At 41.4% G+C, this 23,090-nt stretch overlaps 2 protein-coding genes across 4 annotated transcripts in view; one reads left to right on the top strand and one right to left on the bottom strand.

Annotated features, from left to right (window-relative positions):
* Positions 1-8,051, bottom strand: part of sntg1 (syntrophin, gamma 1) — a 38,805-nt gene extending 30,754 nt beyond the window's left edge. Inside the window, exon 1 of one of the 3 annotated variants that reach the window (XM_005476417.4) lies at positions 7,445-8,051. The gene's annotated coding sequence lies outside the window, so the exon portion shown is untranslated. The remainder of the gene's footprint in view (positions 1-7,444) is intronic. The other 2 variants (XM_005476416.4, XM_003437868.5) reach the window with 2 other exon arrangements.
* A 3,510-nt stretch (positions 8,052-11,561) lies between these two features.
* Positions 11,562-13,823, top strand: snai2 (snail family zinc finger 2). Its single transcript, XM_003438102.5, has 3 exons — positions 11,562-11,822; positions 12,072-12,593; positions 12,891-13,823. Exons 1-3 carry the CDS (start codon positions 11,744-11,746, stop codon positions 13,070-13,072), a joined length of 783 nt encoding a protein of 260 aa, XP_003438150.1. The 5' UTR covers positions 11,562-11,743; the 3' UTR covers positions 13,073-13,823.
* The last annotated feature ends 9,267 nt before the right edge of the window (positions 13,824-23,090 follow it).

Here is a 23,090-nt window from a genome sequence, read left to right as displayed (position 1 = left end):
ATTTGTAACGGATGTAAGAAAAATCCTGACATCATTTGCAGGCCTGCTTTAAAAATGAATGCCTTCACATGGTCAGCTGAAAAATGTGTCTGCGGCTCTGATATGAGCACTTTGTCTTCACAGGTGCCCTCCTGTATATCCTGTCAGATGCCAGCGCTTCTCCAAAGATGAAATAGGCCGAACCTTTTGTGCCTTTTAAGTGGAGTCAGCAAAACTCCTTTTACAACCACGCCATCAGATATTTTCAGTCCTACCAATTTGCCAAGCAATGTTTTTCAAATAACGCTCTTGTGTTTGACACAATGGCTGAAAACACAGCAAGAGAGCAGAGTGAGATTGGCTAGATGGTGTGGAGATTGTAACATGACATCTCCATCTCGTAGACCTGAGGACAGCTGTGGCCCATACAGGATGATAAATGGCTGTTTGTGCGTAGGTGGAGCAGCTGTCTGCAGAGTGCTCCGCCAAACGTAGCTTTCCCTCTCGAAAATTGAGATGGGTTTCACTTACTGTATGTTCATTTGTTCTGCAACCTGGAACATATGGTGCCTGAGAGTGCAGCTTTTTAATTTGGAGAGCGATGATAGGAGGTATTATGTTACTCAAATATTATGGCGTCTCAGAAGCAGTTCCACTCAACAGCAACGGCATTGCACTGATGAAATTTCACAAGATGTGCCAGTTCACGTGAGAAAACAATGACATTTCTGTTATGAGCTGGCAGCTTCATCTAATGTTGGATATGTTTACCTTCTGAATTCAGCCTATAACTTTTAAAGCTACAGAGACAACGTGGGCAAAGTATGAATTACATTTAGCTGCTTTGTAAAGAAATTTACATCCTCTAACAGTTATTTCTGATCTGTGATCATAACTGTTTATTATTACAGACAAGCATTCTTAAAGTCCAGTTGGTATAGGATTTTTAAGACAGATACTGATACCAATATTTAGGGATGTGCAGCGTTACAGTTATCTTAGGAGTCGGATGTTGGAACATGGAGGTGACATCACTCCCAAGTTAGTGCCTTCCAGCAGGAAAGTCGAAGAAGCAAAGAAAAACATGACTTGTCTTGCTTTTTAGCAAGGTAGAGTCATTCATTACCACCAGCATTACAACATAATATTTGGGGTTAAGAACGTCGCTGCAGCACAGTCATGGAAACCATCTTGTCAGTGCTCTGTGCGTTGAATATTTAGCAAGTGACAAAAACACGACACAACAAGTTTTATAGTTTTATTAATGTTTACATTCACTGCTGCTATCTTGAATTGTTGGCTCAGGGTTAGTGGGGCAGCTCTGGCTTTCTGAGTAGAAAATCCGAGGTTAAGGGGGCGCCAGAGAGATAAAAACTGACTTAATCTGGAAAGCACCAATATTCTGATATACTGCCAGATTTATATTTATTTCAGATTCTTGAAACAGTTTTTCCTAGCATTTGTTACGTGTGGTTATTTAATGACTCCTTTACGCTTACAGCTGCTCGGATCAGCTGGTTGTTGATCCACACGTGTGGTCAACGGGGAAGTTACAGATTGCCATGGGCAAACTATGCAACATTAACAGTGATAACATATAGTCCTTTTCCACTAGAACCTTCTCTGCTCGGCTCGGTTCAACTTAGTTTTTAGGGTTTTCCATTAGGAGGTAGGACCTAGTACTTTTTAAGCACCTCCACATCCGGGTTTCCAAAATAGCTGAGTCGATCCGAAAATATGACATCAACAGACTGCGTTCCACCCATCGGCCAGTCAATAACATCACTCGATGAATCATGAGAGCGACTCCTTAAAACCGCCAAACCCGGCAATAAAGCAAATGCCTGCATACAAATCACGGGTAACCAAATCTGACAAAACGCCATACACAGGTATACCATCACCTCCTCGTCCTCCATTGTTGTGTTGTGTTTGAGTCGCATACATTGCTATAACAACCCCATGCACATTTGGTGGTACTTAACTGTAACGGAAAACAATCAAAACCAAAGTGAGCCAAGTAGGTATTTCTCTTGTCTCTTCTCGTTATATCTGTGTTATATCTGTTATAAATGCCGATACCAGTAGATCAGCAAATAGCTAATGCCAGTGTGCAGTATCGGTCTGCTGATATCAGCTAGGCTCGATCAACTCCAGCAATACAAACAAAAAGACAATTATCTTTATATTTAAAATAATCACAGATATTTTGGGGATTTAAACCTGTAAATCGCTTTGCAACGAGTTGGTTCAGACTCCTCATAACCACCAAATTTGCTGTTTTATTTTTGCCTGCTGTAACTACTCTTCATTTTTCTTTTGAGAAGAATCTGAGAGCCATAGGTACCCTGGGTTTGGTTTCCTCTAGGTAGGCACGGATTAAAGTTTTAAGAGCCAGCGCAGTGATCTGCTTCGACTTTGTCTTCTGGTGTATGAACTATATGCTTCACAAAAAAACGAACAGCACATAAAGAAAACCTTCACCTTAGTCACACTTGACTTTATAGCTATCATTTTCTTATAAAATACAAAAATTCTGCACACAAAGTAAGCATTGAAGTTTCTGGGATCGATGATCCATCACCCAAATAAATTCCATTTTCTACCAAAGAAGACCAAAAAAAGCAGCAACAATTAGATTTGAGAAGCAAAAATCTTTGAATTTTGATAATCTGTGAATCGGCTGTTACTTTCATAATAACAGCAGGCAGCTCGAAGCAGTAACAACAAATGGACACAACTCTGAAGCCAGAATAATTCTCTTCTGACTGATTATTTGGTTTTGACACGAAGAATTGTGCTAAAACTGTTGTGTGCTGGCTTGTCTGCTGCTGACGCTAATAAGCTCACCCCTCAGCCTTACTCCAGCAGTGAACAGGCTCATGTCAAGAGGCAGCTGTTTGAACAGTTGCGTATTTACAGAGTACATCTTGTATTCAACAGGGCCTGTTTTAGTGTAACGCTAGAGGTGCTACACTTCTTTCTTTTTTCTCTGATTATGTTCGAGATCGATCACTGGGGCGAGATGTAAAGAGCATCTCCCCACGTTTTCAGTTCTTTTAGCGTATTTGTCAAAAAAAAAAAGTATTTTATTACCTCGTAAGTCAATACCTGAGATCTCCAGTTACAGCCAGCGGCACTCTTCATGCCAGATGCTCGTGAATGATAGGCAGAGGAGTAAATTAGTGATAGACACATTTATAGACTGAGCTCATGACCTTCCTGACTATGATTTATGTTTTTTGGCAGCAGGGAGCCACCAGATATCAGGTAGGTGCCAACTTAAATCAGTGAGAATCATCTCACAAACTGGTTCCCTATTACATTGCTGGATATCTGGGGGCAGAAACAGGCACACGATGGATAACAAACTCTAAACTAAACCGATCCCGCAGCATGTTTGCTGCTGACAGGTTCTTTAATTGAATTGCATTTTTTTAATATATATTACACATGACATTATGATGCAATGCCTAAGGATAAATAGGCTGGGCAATTCAAGCATGATATCGTACACGAGGGTCTTAATTGGGTTCATCAAATGAAAGCCACAGCCTTTATACCACACTGAATAATAAAATTCACTCTCCTAATTATGAACAGATCCTAAATATATATACAATATGCATGTCATCATTTTTAGATTTTAACCAATGAAGCCTGGAGTGCCTCACAGGGGAGGACTTTGGGGCCTGGAAATGGCACCATGCTGTGTGTTGAGTACATGAAAGGATTAAAAAGCTCAGCATATTGCTGAAGGCTGGGCCACGCTGAAATGATGCTACACAGTCGAGGGACGCAGCTGTTCACTTACTAAATATAAAGTAGAAAAGTATAGAGCCATCTCTCAAACGCTTGGACAAATTATTTATAAACTCATAATGTGTGATGTGAAAATTACTATCTTGGGATAGGGTAGGGGGATTGATGAGCGTATATGTATGTTGTGCATGGGTAAATCTTCTCTTTGGAAGCTTTTTATATGAATTAATACAGGAAAAAGCCTCAAAGATATGAATGATTCCTCTGTGGTCATTTGATCTGCAACATATTTACCAGAAAACTGCTCATAAAAAATCCCTTTGCATTATTTATAATCCACAAACTTTTAATTCTATATAATATGGGGAAATAGTTTAAAATGCTCATCAGAGTGATATCATCAAAAATGCATTAAAGTCAATGTGATTTAAAACACAAGAAGAAAACAGGAAATCCTCACAATTGAGAAGCTGTAGCAGTATTAAAGCTTGATTTATTTTTTTGGTGATGCCTCACTACTCTGGAGAGATCTATAAGGCTCATGCATGGTGGAGCCTTTGCAGGAGTGCAATGATCTAACCTTCAGGTCTCTGCTGAGGCATTTTTAATCAGTAGGTCCCAAGGACCAGCCAGGCTTCCAGGCTGCTTATTATCTAATTTTAGAGAACCTATATGTGCTTCCTTTTCTGCTCTTTGTGGAAGGATGTACTCGAGAACTGGATGAAAGTCCTTGATTTTCCCCTTTGATATCAAGTATTCCAGTTATAAATGTATCTATATTTTATCATTTACAGCTGTTGAAGCTCTTGAAGTTATTCCTGCAAGAGTGGACGCCACGGTGTTTCATGACTTAAATAAAATAACTTTGGCTGACTAGCTGCTTCACCCAGACATAAACTTGTGGTGCGCACCAATCCACAGTTGTTTAAGTTGAGCCCATAAAATTGTTCCGCAACTGTAAGTAAAAAGTGTGCAGCTGAGGGCTGTTTTACTATGTTTGCCCTATTTTACTATTCACATGTTGAATGAACTGCAAATCATTCACAAGGAAACACAACACCGCAGTTTACAGTGCACAGGACCTGCTTCCACTGAGGCTGATTTGCAACTCTGGCGTGCTGTCAGGGCAGCAGTGCTTAATGAACAAGCAGATTCTCCACATTAATCAAATGTGACCTAAAATTGTCCAGCCTGGGCTCCTTACAGGTTGTAAAGCACAAAGGAAACGCTGCCCACCCTCAACAGAAATCCACTCGTGCCAGTATAAAGGTTCTCTACACCAGGTTTTGTTACTTCCAGCATGCTCGTCTCATTTAATCATTATTGGTATTATAAGCTCTTATTGGTTTTCTCAAAGCGGTTATCATCTAGGTGTAGCTTTCAGTGAGTTAAGTCTACATTGCAGTCTCAAACCTCTAAATCAGATGGGCTGGTATATGAGGTGCATATAAATGAGAGTTGTGTCTTCTGTTTTCCCCGCCATGAAGAGTTTGGTGCGCATTTGCTTCATTAGCCATCAGTCTCCGCTAAGCCAGACTAATGGTTTTCCTGTTGCATGACAGTGACTTTGTGGCACAGACCACTAATATATTTTCCCCACGCTCTCCCTCGGAGAGAAATATATACAGTTCTCTTTTTATTTGCGCTGCTCATACATCACGCTGCAAATAAAAGCATATGGCTCCTCCTCTGTGGATTCAACATCTGGAGCAGCTTGTATGGATGGCTGGACAAACAGTTGCTGTAAAAGCCCCACAGACACATCAGGTGTGATACATTTTTCCTCTGTGCTTTTTGGGCTCTGGGGCTAGATTGTAATGAAGATGTCCGGCCTTTCAAATGCCTTTCAGATAGAACAAACTGCTGGAGGAAAAATGTCAGAAGGACTAAAACACTTCCTTTAAATGTTTTCATTTTCACCTTCTATTTTCCTTACCCTGGCTGCCACTTTTTGAGTTTCCTCTGCCACTGTTGTCAAGAAATTTGTGCTACGTTTTCAGCCTGGCACTCATTTTTATGATCAAAATAGGTCACTGAATAAAGCCATGTGGCATTTTAAAGAAATGAACTTCTGCCTCGCTTAGAGTACAGAAAGTGGAACCCTTGAATATGCAGAGTAACTCTTATTACATATCAAGCTGCTGGGTAATGCTGGGGGAGTGTAACAGCACTTCGAATGTGTTAACATACATAATTAATGGCAATGTGTACATTCCCTGCTTCTAGTGATGCCTTAGAACGGCTTCTCCCACTTGTGTATTTCAAGACGTTTAACTAGTCCCGATTTTGAAATGACCCAGTGGGATACAGCTGCAGGAGGAACAGCAGATTATTGATTAGTGTGTGGAGGAACACTTGGTTGTGCAGTGCAGACATTGTTTCCAAATCAATCAACAGTGTGTGTATGGGTGAAGGTTTTAGATCATGATTTTGTTGGGTACAACTCAGTGTCTAGTCTCCAGTTATCAGCAGATCCGGAGAGCAACACAGCAGCGTGGAGGATTCAAACAACTTGTCCCTGGCTATCTCCCGCCTGACATATGGACCAGACATGAGCGACAGCGTTTCACTCAGGCCCGATTTCCTGACAGTGTACCTCTGCCGCCTTGACCCAACACCTTTTTGATTTAGAACATCAGCACAAACGGGGTGGGAGGGAGGCATGTGCTAGGACATAAAATCATCAATGACATGTCAATGTGTGTGTCCCCTCCGTAGGAAGTGAGACCCACAGTATATCAAACAGATTGCACCTGACCTATGACCAGGGAATGGAGCAGCTCAGCTCAATATGCCTGTACGAGCAGCGAGCTGGACACGCTGAGGCTACAAGCCTGAAAGCACTGAGGTGAAGCCTGATTTCTACATCTCAGTGAGCTCCATAGATGCACACTGCACTGACTGTCTGTCAGCCCATAATGGATTAAAAGCAAGCCTTCCTTGTAAGCACCCTGCCATACCAGCTTATAGCAAGAGAGGCATCGTAAATTTTGTGAAACACTCAGGGATTCAAGAGTTTTCTGCGAGGCTAATAAAGCACACAGGGCCAGCAGCATCATCCTCATCAGCAGCAGCAGCAGGCTGAAATACTCCTCAGGTTTACCACAGATGGACGTTTGCCTTGATGCTTTCTGTAAGAAGCAGAAGCTGGGAAGGCTCGAGAAAGAAGATGCAGGGATGATGAAGGATTTGTGAATAGTTGAGTGACGTTTGAGCTGTAAAAATGGCCTTTTTTAAAAAAAAAGTGGGAATGTTGTCGATTTCTGGCATCCAGTGCAAAGAGACTACTTTAACGCAGCTGAATAGCACTATGGAGGTCTGCTGCCACTGCACTGGCTGGAGGAACTGCGGGTGCTGCCTGTGTACCTGCACTGAGCCAGTGTTAAAGGTTTCTACAAGCCCATATATCGCATGCATGTCATCTATTAAGGAAACTGATTTATCACGAGGCCCATCGCAAGTTCCGCTAACTGCATCACACAAACGTAACTATTCGTGGATGCCACGGTTTATTATCCATCACACCATAGGTGACTGACAGATACATCTCAGCGCACCATTAAAGCAAATAACATCTCCACAAAAAAAGTGCATTACGCGTGGGTTAATGCTTCATTTCAGAGATGCTGGACATTATAATTAAGTACCAATGCTCGTCATGGGCTATGAATGTAAAAGCGACAAAAAGGTATGTGAGGCTTACCTGGTTTTCTAGTAACAGGTGGTGATGTCCTATTAGATTCCTTTGGACTCCAATCAATCAATCAATCATGTGATTGTTTTTTTTTCCCTTCTTCTTCTTCTTATTTTAATTTATGCATCGGTTGCTAAAACATCTCTGCGAAATCACAACGTATCCCTTGTGGCAGCATCGCCCACACGGTATCCTGGTCCACTACACTGTAGCAATATGCAAAAACCGACAGAAAACAGCCCGCACTCGCACGCCGAACCAGATTTGTCCATATTTCCTGGGCAGCGGTGGTTTCAGGGATTCCTCTCCGTCGACATCTCTGGCAGAAGGTCCGCTTTCACAGCTCCGCGTCTGTCTCTCTCTCTCCCTCTCTCTCTGTCTCGCTCGCATCGCGCTGCCAAAATGACTGAGGCTGGAAATCACATGCGGCTGGTTCAACGCGCGCGTCAATCGCCTTCGTTTACCCAAGGCACCCGCACAACTCCGGATCCATAAATATTACATGATTCTACTTTTTTCTTTGCTGTTTTCAGGGACGCCTGTCGCCCTGTCCCACATTACACACACTAATATATCACAAAGCCTTTTTTAAAATTATTTCTACCAATCACATTTGCGTGCACTGCGGTCCTCTGTGCTTGCGTGTGCTTGTGAGCTCGTACGCCTATCTTTGTGAGGACCGGTTTGAGTTTTAGACCTTGGGATGGGAGGACATTTGTGAAATGTGAGGACATCGTGGCCGTTGCTCACTTTTTCACAAAGCTTAAAATAGGCTTTTTGGGGGGAGCTGGGGTTAGATCAGGTTTGGGCTTAAACTAGTATTAGGTTCATTATTTGGAAACTACAATCCAAAAGTGTGTGTTTATTAGTATTGCACATGTTGTGCGGACATAAATCTGTCCAAACTGTCACATTGTGGGGATCTGGCTAAGATTTGCAAGCCCCTTTGACATGAATCACTGATTTTTTAGATTGAAGCTGTGGTCAGGATAAGGTTAGGCTTAGATTAAAGGGTCAGGTTTCTGACAGATTTTTCTACCAAGCTATGCCCTGGTGCAGATGACCAAAAGAAAAACATAATTTCATGTCTGCTTACATGTGTAGACCATTCTTAAAAATGATTGGCGCATGTGAGTTACAATGCTCTGAGCTGAATGGTTTATAAAAGGAAAAAAAAAAAGGCATGGGTGGATTTTCTCAGTCTTGCACAGTCAGACACTGACTCAGTTTTTGCTGTCAGTGAGCACATTCACATACACACACACTGTATATGCATTCAGTCACTTGGTAGTATTTGGATTCTCTCCCTCAGGCCCTCTCGTGAGCAGCTGCGCAGGCTGACCAGGTGCTCCTTATTTTCCATGCTGTCATCATGCCAGCTGAAAGATCCCGCTGTTTCCCCACATGAAGCAAGTTGACTCCTCTGACGTTTCAAGCTGCCTTCTCGGGCAGCATTTACTCATAAACTGTGCAGCACTCGTGCACATTCCAGTCTGAAGTCCACGTATACCGGATTTCCAGCCTGTTAATTAAGGCTTGTTAATTAAGGGTCAAAACCTGCTGCACTGGACGGCACAGTACTGCTCCAGCAACCTGCAGCTGCTCTCTTGGTTCTCTATGCCAAGGGGAGACGTGTGATTGGGAGATAATAAATGGAAGTGCTCACTGACTTCACACTTCACTATACAACAGCAGCCTCTATAGGTGTCTTCAGCAGTAAGGCTGTCCTCCTCAAAAGCTAAACTGTGATCCATTATCACCAAAGCTAATTCACACCTTTACTAATGCTGTTATATATTCCTCAGGTAGGTCCCAACAGAAGCCTTGGAGATATTTTGACCTTATTACAACTTTAATCTATTTGACTTACAGTTTCTTTGGCTATGTCATTAAAAATTCAGACTTTCCACCATCACTTGCAATAATTCTGTCATAACTATTATGGCAGCTTACTCAGCTTTACTGCTTTAGCAGGCAGGCCATACAAGTTATTTCAATGTATGCCACTCCCTAAAGACGTTAAAATCAAGAAAAATTGGCCGCTGTGTCAGATTAATCTGCATTTTAGGTACACTATCAAAAACTGGACTGTAAAAAAACAACAACAACAACAAAGGTGGAGCAATGGATCTATACCCATTTTCTTAATCAGCTTCTTATGAGCGATGAGGGTCTGCACATACAGACAGTTATGTGCCAAAACGAGGACAGCTGCAGTTATTTCACATGAGAGGTTTCTGTGCGTGCGTACGTGTTCTCGTCTGTGCTCTCCTCACTGGTCCGAAGTGGGAAAGGCTCATTAGGAAAATGGTGATAACATATTCCTGCACTGGTTGGAAATTGAATTTGAATTCAAATGTGATGAGAGTCATTGATCGTTTCCTATTTGCTGGGGAAAATTCTTTGGTTGTGATATGAAAACGTGACACTGGGAAAACAGTTTTGCACTGTCCTGATGGATCACACTCAACTGCAATGAAAAACATGACTGTGTGGCAGAAAACACCTGTGCTTGACCACACAGTCCTGTTCACATTTTAACCGAGCACATTTAATTATTTATTTATTTTGCTGGCGTTACACTGTCCTGATTTGACATGATGTAGGGCCAGGGATTCAAGGCTTCCTCTCCGTTAATTAATTTTAGAGCTCATAAACTCCAGCCTCTGCTTTTCAGAATTAGTGATATGATTTCAGTCAAGCCCCGAGCTTCTGCCCACCCTCCCTTCATTACTGTCAGTAGAACAGCATCCTCATGCTCTGAATGCAGAGAACATAACTGAAGCATGAAAACTGCAAGGAGACATTTTTCACCTAAGCATGCACGCAGTGCTTCACTTGCTTGCTGGGTAATATTGATTTCAAAGCATTACCTTCTACAGTGCACAATGTTTTCTGCTGGATCACCACCAAACACCACCATTTCTCACCCATCCTACGTGCCTACAGAGTGCTGAATGTGTGACAGTAGCCGGGAGTTATTATGCACAGATAACCTTCCCTTCCCTTTATAATCCAAGCAGGCACAAAGGGAAACTATTCATGATCTGCAATTATGTTTTCTAGATAAGATAAGCAGTTCACAATTAACTTAAGGCTTGCCCCAGACATAAGGAGCTTTTCATATCTGCTGACCCAGCCAATCAAAGTGCTCCAGGAGCTGCTTTTCAATATCACCATAGCTAAGCCTTTGCCTTTGTGGATTTCTTTTTTTTTTTTTGCTGCCCTGTTAGTTTAGATGTAAGACTCACACCTCTCTCTTAGAACTGACTCCAACACAAGGGGGCGTACACTGCTAAGTTTGCCTCTCCCTGTCCAGTTCAGCAGCAGCAGGGATAAATTTGATTATGGTATGATGCTGACCTTGAGAGGGAACTACACTTACATTTACATTTAAAGGATGAATGCCTTATTGCATTATTGGCAAGGAAATGTGTGGCTTTCCCCGCAGAAAACTGCATTAGAAAGGGGGCCACTCTTTGCCTTAGCCAGTGAATGAGAATGTGGATGGCAGCATGCAGTTTTGCCATTTGGTGGTTTGCACACATCCTGCAGTCACTTGCCTGTTTAATAAACATGTATATATAAATATGTGTGTGCACTATAAACCTCCCCTTTCCCTTCAAGCCATTTATTATCATCATCAACATTATTATGCATGCTGGTGTTGGTGGGAGCTTCCCCCAATTCAAGCATGCCACCCATAAAGGATAATCAAGTCCCCAGAGGTTTATAACACAACAATCATCAGTGACACTGTGCACACTCCGTGCAGTGATTGCATTAGCGATGGCATTTTAAGTAGCTAATCTATGTCACCCTGAAGTCCTAATTCCTTTTCTTTCGCTACTTCGATATTTAAAAAAAATACTCTGCTCCTTTTCCTCATCTCACTGCACTTAACTAACCTACTTGCACGCTTGAATCACAACCAAGTTTTTGCACATCTATGCACAAAGCACCTGTCTTACTGGAATAAATGGCACTAGCCCAGCCCCTTAGGGGTGTGCAAGCGCCACTATAGGCTAAACGCGCGTTTTGCAGTTCAGCGGTACACACGAAATGTAATTGGTTTGAGCTTCCAGTTTATGTAAATAGCAGTCGGTGGCTCCTCCCATGCACCTGATAGGCAGTATTTACAGCTCTTTACAGCTACACTGTTTCCAAGTGCGCAGCGACGCAGGATGACACTCCACTGGACTTAAGCAATAAGGATTTCCGTCTTCGCGCAGCAAACTGACGCTCATCTCCTCTTTACTAAGAACTAAAAAAAAAAGTTTGCCAAAAGTTGACTTCTTGTTTTCCAAGATGCCACGCTCCTTTCTGGTCAAGAAACACATAAACTCCGCAAAGAAGCCAAATTATAGTGAGTTGGAAAGCCCAGCAGGTAAAGTTTCGTTTGATGTCTTTTTTGTTTTTAGAAATAAAGCAGCAGTGTTCACTTTTTAAAAAGTTTAAAAAGTTGTGTTTCCCACAGGCAGACGCGTTTCTTGTTTTTTTTTTGTTTTTTTAACTTTGCAGAAGTTAGTTTCGTTTCAAACTCACTGGACTACCTGCTTTGAAATCTGTGCTTTTCACTGAAGTCATGACAGCCAAACATCTCATAACTCTTGCTGTCTTTTTTTATTTTTTCCAGTGTTCATCACACCGCACATCTACAAGGCTCTTCCCCTGTCAGTCATCCCCCAGCCGGAGATCCTGAGCCCGGCGGTGTACAGCCCCATCACAGTGTGGACTACCAGCAACTTGCCGCTATCTCCGCTCCCCAGTGACCTCTCTCCCATCTCTGGATACCCCTCATCGCTCTCCGACACCTCCTCTAAAGACCACAGCGGCTCCGAGAGCCCGAGGAGCGATGAAGACGAGCAGATGCTGCCCAAGCTAACAGACCCTCACGGAGTTGAGGCAGAGAAATTCCAGTGCAGTTTGTGTAGTAAATCCTACTCCACATACTCTGGACTGCTCAAGCACAAGCAGCTGCACTGCGACGCCCAAACGAGGAAATCCTTTAGCTGTAAATACTGCGAGAAGGAGTACGTTAGCCTGGGGGCTCTCAAAATGCACATCAGGACTCACACCTTGCCTTGTGTTTGCAAAATATGCGGGAAAGCTTTCTCCAGACCGTGGCTGCTCCAGGGACACATCAGGACGCACACTGGTGAGTTGACTTGGTGATAAGAGTGGGGCCTGCTGTGTGAAGAAGCAGCTTTAGATTCATCAGGAGCAGATTCAACATGCTGATATATGATGTAGTGGTTCTAACAGCTCCCCACTGTGTTGTAGTGAGACTGAACTCTCAGACTGATATTCTTTTTTATTTTCTTTTTCTTCTTTTGAGTCATCAGCAGTGCTTGCCTTCTAAACTGTGTTGCAACCATTACAAAAATATATAGTCCACAATTTCTCTGTGTGTGCAATCGCTGACAAACGTCTTCTCTCATTTCTGCTTCAACAGGAGAGAAGCCCTTCTCCTGCCCTCACTGCAACAGGGCGTTTGCAGACAGGTCCAATCTCAGGGCTCACCTACAGACCCATTCGGATGTGAAAAAATACCAATGCAAGAACTGCTCCAAAACCTTCTCCAGGATGTCTCTTCTGCACAAACATGAGGAATCTGGTTGTTGTGTAGCACACTGAACTGGGATACCTTTTCCACCACCACCAAAAAAAACGAAAGAAAGAAAACCCTTTCCTCTCTTTCTTCTTTATTATTTTTTTTCCCCAAACCCAGGAGAACTGTCAGGGAATCACACCAAAGTGGGTTTTTTTTTTTTTCTTCTACTACCGGTCGATTTCATTTCAGAGTGCGAAATAGCTCAGTGCTCGCAAGCCTCTCGTTTCAAGCAGTGTTTCTGTGATTGCAATCAGTGTCGAGCTTTGTCAAACCATGTACTCACCTACCTGTGCTATTCATGCACTTTTCTGCATGTCTAGAAAGTTTTATATGCCTTCACAATGTTATCTACAGTGTTTGTACCAATGTCTCTCTCAATGGCTATTAAGCAGTTTTTTTTTTTGTTTTTTTATACAAGCAATACCAAAAGGTGCATTTTGAATGAATGGCAGTATAACCAGAGGAATATTGAAGCCATTGCTAGATAGGGAACAAGTGCAAACTTAGACTTAGGGTGAATTTATTATAACTTTTGCACAGTCTTTAGAAACAGTTCGCCAGCAACTGAGAAAGCAATAGAAGTGCCTCAGATTTACTCAGCAATAATATGCATTTTCCAGCGACAGGTTCCTTTTTCTATTTTTATATATTGAATGTAAGTGTGACTGAGATGATTGTATATTAACAGTGAAAACTGTGATGCTAAATGATTTTGATATTTTCATATTATCATGACACTTTTGAAAATAAAGTTTCATGACGTTTTGTATAATTCCTTTGGCATCGTGCATGAGTTGCTTTTTCCTCTGTCAAGCCTTCTTTGATGTACGAGCAGCTCCTTTGACTGATCGTCGCACGCTTCAAATGGAATAAAGACCACAAAAGTAAATGATATATAATCCGGCTTGCGCCATCTCGTGCTATGAAGATGTACAAAAAGGGAAAAAATGAAGAGAGAGGTGACTCAGCTCTGAATCAGGCCTGAACCTGTTCCCTGTGAACCTGTCCAGGCATCAAACAATCTTGAAATTTAACACATACTGGCTATATTGATCTGCACTCACTTGTTATCCCCTCCGAGGGCAGCGACACCCTCTTTGCCCGAGTTTTTGTAAGCTTTAACTGTGAGGGGAGTTGTTCTTATAGAAAGACGTCCTCGCTTTTGAAACCCGTGCCATCAAAGTAGATAAACCGAAGCAAAGCTGGCTTTCTTTTATGTTCCTGCTCAATCACAACAATCACTGCAGGGTGCCAGGGCATACCGATCTCCAGGTTTTAATATGTTTTTGCAGAAAGATCAAATTTGCATCTGCTTTGACGACCTCCTTGAATTCTGGGATGCTTGCCATAAAGGATTAAATAGACTTCCCCGGGCTACGTTTTGTTGTCTTTTACCATATGCTGTCTTGAAGCAGATAGAGATTAGAGCCCGAAAAAAGAAAGTGCAATGCCTTGAGGGATACAGTCAAAGCTGAACTCTTTCTAACAAACCCCAGAGTGCACTCCCATTTGCCCTAATGCCCCAAACCTGCGGACCAGAAAGATGTGATCTGACAAACAGACACTTGTTTTTCTAGCTGCGAGGGGCTGAACTCCCCTGTAGGTAGATTCTCCTCGCTCTGAGTCATCGTCAAGCTATTCCAGGTGCTCGCTGCAGCTCTTTGGACTGGGCCAGGTGGCTCCAGGGCTCTTCAACCTCGCTGAAAAGCAGGTGCAGCTGGAAGGACATTAAACTGCAGTCACTACAGGTCTGCTGATACTGTAGAAACCACAGCCATGACCTAATGTGCAAACGTTACAAGCGGCGGGCCCTGTTATTCAGATCATTTGCCTCATAAAAGGAAAGTGCCATCAAGAGGGCCTCTAAACTATCACAAACGCCGCCTGTCCTCGCTTTTCTTTGGAGAACCTAATATCTTCTTTCCATAGGCAACACTTTATCATTCTGGTGTCAGCTAGGGGAGGGAAGGGAAAAAAAAAACGATGCATGTATAATGACTATTAGCTTCATAATCTTGCAAGATTTTCCTTTTACAACAACAATTAACTGCATGACTGATTTCTCAGATAACAACAACGTGTTAAGCGCTTTCCCCTCCAACACGAATATTTGATTTAGCTGCTGTGATAGTAGTGGGTGGAGATGGGGAGGAGAACGAGCAGGAACTCATTTGTTCCAAAGCATATGGCTATTAGAAGATGTGCTAAAGGATGTGATATCAAGTATTTGTTAGGTGTGGAGACCGTTACTAGGCGCACTAGGCTGTTTTAAGCTGCAAATCTGCAGAGGATAAATGCAGGTAGATACCCTGTGGGCGTTTTTTAAGGGGTAGATTCAAAAGGAAAAAGGAAAAAAAAATGTAATGTTTTCAAGGATAAGCTAGAATAGTCATTTCTTCCAGGTCTGTTCTTCTTTAGCTTTCGTTCAGTTTGGCTGTGTACTGCTACCTTTCATTTGTTTCCCCCAAAAATCAAATAAAATGAAGAATTTAATTAGGCAATTTAGCACATGTAAAGCAACCTATTAGCCCCATTTAGTACAAATCAGGACTGCAACTGGCAATTGCATCATGTTTTATTAATTAATCTGTTGTGTCTTTTCTTAATTGATTTTTTTTCTTCAAAAAACCTAACACTAAATAATTTTCCCTTAGCCCAAGGTGATGTATTCAAATGGCTTGCTTTATTGGACCGAAACCTCAAATCAAAACGTATTTAATTACTTTGATAAAGGACAAAGAAAAGCATAAAATTCACATATTTGAGAAGCTGTCACCAGAAAATCTTTTTCTTTTTTCCTTGAGAAATGACTAAAATGATTAACTGGATATCAAAACATCTGTAGTAATGGATTCATCGACTAATCCTTTCGGCTCTAAAATAAGATTTTGCCACTCCTTTTCTTCAGATGTTATTTAATTATCACTTCCCATCGTTTTTGTCATTGACCACCTTTAAAGCCTGCATTCATAAGGCTGTTTATTTCATCGCAGGCATTAAATCACACATAAAATAAATGTCCTCACTCTGTGGATTTACGCACCCATGGTGACATATTAAAGAAGCCTCAGAGAACAGTTGTGCTGAATGTAAAGCGGGGCATTACTCACCCCCCCCCCCCCCCCAAAAAACCTGCTGACTTTATGGTGAATCGGGGAGTGTGATTCCTTTATGACAATCAAGTGGAACAAATACAGTTAAGGGCGTCCTCTGAGCTCCGACTGCGTTGGCCGGGAAGTGATCCCCAGCCCTCCTCTCTAACCCCAGCACATCAGAAAGGAGATGATTGTGTATTCCCCTTCGCTCCGACCGCCTCAAGGAAGGTTTGCCTGTTTATTGAGCTCCCGCGTCTTGTTAAAGACTATTCTCTTTTATTTCCGTTGCCTCCTCAAGTGACTGGGTAGCTATTTAGAATGATTCTGCTTTCTTTTAGCGCATTCTCCAGATAATACCGTTTTCCTCTAATTGTGTATTGTCCTTTGTGTTTGTTGATAAATTAGATTCATGCGGATCAAGCCAGTGTGATTTAATCAGCAGGGAAGATGAATTCTTTTGAATTTCTTTTTCGCTTTCTTTCAGTTTTATGTCTTTATCTCGTTAAAGTAAAAGAATTAATGCAAACAGTTGTTTAAAGACTGAAGAAATTGGATTATAGCTCGATGAAATAAGGAGCAGACTGCCTGTTTGATGTGCGCCAGGCTCGAGTCATGCACCGAGGGATGGTGGCTGACCCTCCATGTAGGTCATAAATGATTTTTTTTTCTTCGGCACGTCATTACGAGCAGTGAAGTGTAGAGTCCAGCAGAGACAGACGGCGCTCTGTTGTCTTAATCAATAGCTCTGTGGCCTCTTTTTGTTGCCTTCTTCTCGAGCAGAGGTCAGCTGTCAGAAAATCCTGTGATCATATTCACTTGATTGTGTTTCCTCCTTAATGTTTAGCCCACTAAACCCCATGACCACAGCTGTAAAAGAACATCACTGTAAACAACACGGCCCTTTGTGACCACAAAATGATCTGACAGGCTTAAAGGTGCCCTTTTTTTCACTCTCTAACAGTTTTCGCAACTCAAACGTTAAACTCGCAGATTCTCAGTTTCTTGCAGGATTTAAGCAGTAAACAAACCAGCAATAAATGATTTAAAAACACAGACGCATTGTAAGGCAGAGATAAGGGTTTATTCTTTTATCCATTGGAGACGATCCACAAAGTAGGGGAGCTCACTGTTTCGGTCCCTGCTTCACAGATTAATCTATTCTCTAAGTATTTTTAAGTAAACACATCTGGAGGGTAAATAAATCACAATAGATTGCAGCCTTGTTGTTGGGAAAGAAAACCAGCTTCACCCGTGACTCAAGAAGATGTCTTACCACCAGCTTATCATGTCACTTAAGAGCGTTACTGACAAAGTATTTCTGCACGTGATGTTTGCACTTTAACCGCAGCATCGAATTATTTTTCAAGTTAATTTTAAACGGATGGGTTTCGGATAATTCTGTTATAAAACAGCATGCATGTTTGAACAACCATGAAAATCACAGTGTAAAGAATTCAAGTCTGCTAGAGTAAGTTAAGATTACTAGTTGTAAAATTATCATAGTATAAAGTCTGACAGTTAGCCTTTTAGACTGGTATTAATACACTTTATACACTTACAGGCCTATATACTTTCTGAGGAATGTAATTCCAGCAGTGATGGAGCCAGACAGTTTTATAGGAGTGGACAGGTTGAAGCCATTACTTACACTGGGGTGGCACGGGGAAAATTGGGACAGGTAAATGGCTCTGTAAAAGGTTCTGCTATAAAAATAGCAGTTATTGCATAAAACTCCTGTTTTAAGTTGGTGCACACCCTCCGAGCTCCTCCCCTATTGGGCTTTACTATTGGTCGCCTGTGGTGGAGCATGACTAGCCCCTGACCACCTGTTTGCTTGACCCCTGAATACCAGCAAGGCTGTTTTTGTTCTGATTCTCATGGCTTCTGAATGAGCAAGATACAGTTTAATACATTTGAAAATTAGATTCACTGTAGAGATTCAAAGCAAAGTGCATAAATTTCACTAGAGTCAAAAACTGAGTTAAAGCTACATTGTGCTGAATTTAGCTGTGGCTTTGTTCATGTTGTTGACTGTCTTGATGCTAGTGGAATACCAAACAAAAATCATTAAAAATTATATGTTTGATTCATCAATAGAATATGGTTTAGAATTAAGCATTAGCTATCGGAGTAGCTCTATTCTGTTAATGCCATGGGGGGTTTTTCGAGCTCACAATCTGAACAACTGCATCGCACAATCATACCTCAGCTTTGGGAAACGACCCTGACCGGCCACTTCACTAGTTACATGTCGGGTGCGCTGGGTTGGAAACAAACATTCCTCATAGATTTTGTTCCATACTGACACGACATCATCAGACATTGCTGCAGATTTGTTGGCTGCATGTCTGTGATGTGAAGCTCTCCTTCCAGTACATCTCAAAGGTGATGCATTGGATTGATATGATTGTGGAGGCCATTTGACTGCAGTGAACTCACCATAATGTTCAAGAAACCAGTTTGAGATGATTTGTGCTTTGTGATCTGGCGCGTTATCCTGCAGAAGATGGATACACTGTGGTCATAATGGGATGGACATGGTCAGCAGTGATACTCAGGTAGGCTGTGGTGTTTAAATGATCCTTGGCCAGAACTAAGAGGCTCAAAGTGTGCAAAGAGATATAGCCCTCACACCATTACACCATCAGTATTCTGAACCATTCTTACAAAGCTAAATGAAATAAATGAGCTAAAATGTATCCATTATTTTATACATCAAATCTTCTATTCAGTTAGTTGAATCCATCTGAATTATAGCCTCAGTTTCCTGCTTTTATCCAACAGGAGTGACACCCAGTATGGCCTTTTGCTTCAAAGTTTAATGTGCTGTCTGTTCAGAGATGCTCTTCTGCATACCTTGGTTATAAAAAGTGGTTGTTTGAATTACTGTTGCCTGACTATCAGCTCCAAGCAGACTGGTGGTTCTTCTCTGACCTTTGACCTCCCCCAGAGAACTGAGCCTGGTTCTCCTGGAGGTTTCTTCCTATTAAAAGGGAGTTTTTCCTTACCACTGATGGGGTTTTCTCTGTATTATTGTAGGGTCTTTATCTTAAAAAATAATGTGCTTTCAAGTGCTATATAAATTAAATTGAATTGAACAGAACTGAAGCATTCATACCGGCCTGCCTGGCACCAACAACCATGCCACATTCAAAGTCACCAAAATCACCTTTCTTCCTCATTCTGCTTGGTTTGAACTTCAGCAGGTCACCTTGACCATGTCTACATGTCTAAATACACTGAGTTGCTGCCCTGTGTTTGGCTGTTTCAGAACTGGGTGTAGCTTTTTAGTCTAAGACACTGAGTGGGTTTGTTTATGTGTGTAGATGCATGTTATTCAAGATTATTCTATTTTAACTGCGTAACAAATGAAACTGCTGGTTTAACAGTTAAGGATGTTTCAGAGGCTGCTAATGTTGTTGATAAATAAACCGATGATCACAAATGCCTCTTTATCTCCGCAAAACTACATTACAGTGTGTTAATAACAACTGATTGAGTCTGCACACTTGTTAGCCTGAAAATAATGCTCTGTTGCAGTATTTTGTATGACATCACTCCATCGTGAAGTCGCTTTGAGAAACTACTTTTCTGTCATCTGTCGCTGCACCGACTCTACTTGTTAAACCTGCAAAGAGCTTAAAAGCTTGTAGCATTTTGGGGGTTAAAGTACAATTTTGAGCTCTTTTTCCAGCCCTATACCCTTTAAACACTGTGTTGTGTGTAAAATGTGAAATGCCAGTCCATATGTGGCTCCTTCTTCATGCAGCTCAATCCACATCCTTTCCATCCTATAGGAACAGAGACCATCTAGGAGTCTCCTCTACTGAGTTTCAGGATGAAGTAATACTGGATGTCCATCAGATGGAGAAAATTATAAAGCCACAGATCCTCCTTGAATGGTTGTCAGTTTCACAGTGTGGTGCAGGAGACTGGTGGTTTGACATAAATCTGCTGTCACACTAAGTGGGGTGAGCCTGCTTTTAATTTGAATAATGATGATGACATTCTTTGAAAAGCGGATGCAGCAAATTGCTCATTTTTAATCCTTTTAGTACTCAGAGCTGCCTTTGACACCGTTGATCATCCAATTTAAATTTGAATGCCGTAAGCACTGGGTGGTATCACCTGTCCTGTGCTTGACTGACTCATCTCCCTATATAACAGAAACTTTTATTTTACATATGGGAACTCGTCTTTCTCTTCAGTGAACATGATATTTGGAGTTCCTCGGGGCCTGTGCTCGGGCCAACCCTCTTTTCATTCATGCTTTCTTCAATTTGTAAACACAATGTTTGATTTTGCTGCTTTCCAAATGTTCTTTTAAAGCTTCCTAATCCAAATATTTGTGACATTTAAGTCCCATAACTGCATCTGGCAGCATATCTGTGCAGATGTTCTAGAACCGTCTGAGCTTCAAGGTCAGCAGAAGCTGAATTTTGCTTACTTTGTCGATCCATTAAATTTTTCTTCTAGTGCTACCATGAAGTTGATGTGAGATTAAGAGTGAAATGACTTGATAGCCTTTGGATGGATTCCATAGAATTTGCTTCAGAGATTGGTGCTCCCGTCAGAGTGAATAATAAAAACTTGACTTCAGTTTTAAAATTGTATAAAAACAGTGTCCTGAAGGCCAAAAGACCCGCTCTTGTAATTTGTCCAATACTACTTATACGTCACTTATAAGCAAAAACCTGCACAGCTCATGCCTTTTGGATCAGCCCCAATAGTTTGTGTTTGATGCCAAATGAAAAAAATCTGTAAGCTAACTTATTAAAGTTTCATTAAACTCATTAAAGCAGTTTTTAACTGACATGCCATCCATGTGCATGTAAGGAGATTTTAAGCATGCTGGTGTGCTCAAAAATCTCACAGAACCATATATGTGACCATCGTAAAACAAATATTAGACCTCGTTCACACAAGCCGAGGGACTGGTTGGCAACCATCCAGCAATCACTGGTCATGACAGAAAATCTGTATTCCCTGACTGGTCGGCGAGCGGTTGCTGAGATGAAATCGGCCACAAAGAAGGCACTGCACAAAAATATTCCTTGTGATTGCTGTGGTTGCTCACAGTTTACATAAAAGATACCAACTTGACTGCAAGTCGCTAACTACTGGGTTAGTGGTAGTAAAACTTGAAAAATCTTTCAGAAAAAGTTGTGTCTCACTGCTACAGCCGACACATTGCAACAAGTTTTCCATCTTTGATTTGCATCACATTTTTCATAGGTGGTTACCACTCAGAGCAACTGTAGGAATCTGCTAGTCACCAAAGCAATCACAAGGAAGGTTTTTGTGCAGCACTATATAACTCTTTGCAACTGGTTTCAACTTGTGAGTGCCAGCAACCTCCAGCAACCACTGGTTTCCAGTTGGTTGCCAACTGCTTGTATTCCTGTTATATTCTGTGTAAAACCAAGGTTGCTGATTTGCAGTTAAATCGCCAGCCTGCAACACTTACATAACTAAATTTATGTTTAAAAATTTATGAGGTTCTGGCTGGACTCTAAATAAGCTTTCAAACAACTATTTCAAAGGCAACAGAACACAAGTTTACTGCACATGGTCGCAATATATTTGATCATGCCGTGGTCTCCAACCACTGTTTTCCCCAGTGTAACTGCAGCATAATCAGGGCATAAAACAGACTGAAGGTTTGAGGAAGAAAACAATCACAGACTCCATCATCAGTTTAATTGTATTGCATAGCACTTCATTTATTTTTTTTAATTCGTCTGAGACCGGGAAATTTATTGCTGACCTTTGAAACAAACGTTGACAAAAGATCTCACCACAAGGTTCATTTAGTAGCTGTTCGGGACCTTTTTGATTATTACTTCTCCTGGGAATGGAGCTGAATTTTGATTTAAAATAAATTGAAAAGTTCCTCTCATATGCAGAAACAAAACAGTGCTGATTAAATGTCTTTTTAAAAAGCTGCGTAACTATAAAAGACTGAGTTCACGTGATCAAGCCATCGTGAAAAAGGGATACACCGGAAGTTTTCTTTGCAAGGTGTATTTTTAAAAAAAAGTCTGGTTAATTCTCTCTGTTTACCATTTTTTAACTAAGATTTTTCCAGTCTATAGATATTGTCACTATCTGTATGCCACTTGTTTCATTTCAACATTATAAATAGATCATGTGGAGGTGTTTGGTTTCGCATTCGCATCTCAAAGAAGGTTTTGATCGTTATTTTCAGCAACAGAATTCTCAAAAACATGAAATATTAATATTTTCTTCATTTACTAAGACAACACAAAACTTGGCATGCCTCTTTCAGAGGATGTTTTGACAGCAATCGGAAGCTACAAGTAAAGTGATCCCACTGGAGCTTCACATACAGTCTGTTCACACAGAATGGTAGGTTCACAGTAATTGGTTATCATAATAAATTTCAAGCGCTGGGTGTTTTGTCTTCCACCAAACTCAAAAAAGCATAAACACTAAAAGGTAGCAGACAGGTAATAACGAAGGTAGTTCAACAGTTAAATGACAAATCAGGAGAACAATAGTGTGGGTTTTATGAAAGAAAGAAAAAAGCTTCAGCTGTAAATAAGCTGGTAAATGTTTATTGTGAAAGCACATGTGGGTGTTTGCCCTTTGGGATCTTAACTCAATCCAGCTAGAAGAACCAAATCTTGGCTCTCCACTTTCAGACGTGATTATACAATTTTACAATCAACTCTGCTCTGAGCAACAAATTAACAGTGGGAAGGTCCGAGCCAGTTGCATATTTACCAGCTGTTTGTGTCCAATAGCAACTGGGGCTGCATTCATTCACGTCCAGATAAGGAGGAGAAATGAGAGAATAGAAACAGCCGGACTTTAGAAGACAAATGGAAACAGGATGTCCTCTCTAATTGTACAGCTGTGTCCCGAGTCACTTATTGAAATTACTGTCCTCGCTGTTGTGGGCCGCATGTTGCATGCCAGTGCG

The sequence above is a fragment of the Oreochromis niloticus genome, linkage group LG18 (genome assembly GCF_001858045.2).
Source record: "Oreochromis niloticus isolate F11D_XX linkage group LG18, O_niloticus_UMD_NMBU, whole genome shotgun sequence".
Classification (NCBI taxonomy): Eukaryota; Metazoa; Chordata; class Actinopteri; order Cichliformes; family Cichlidae; genus Oreochromis; species Oreochromis niloticus.
Note: the sequence above shows the minus strand (reverse complement) of the source record. Positions and strands in the feature narration are given on the sequence as shown.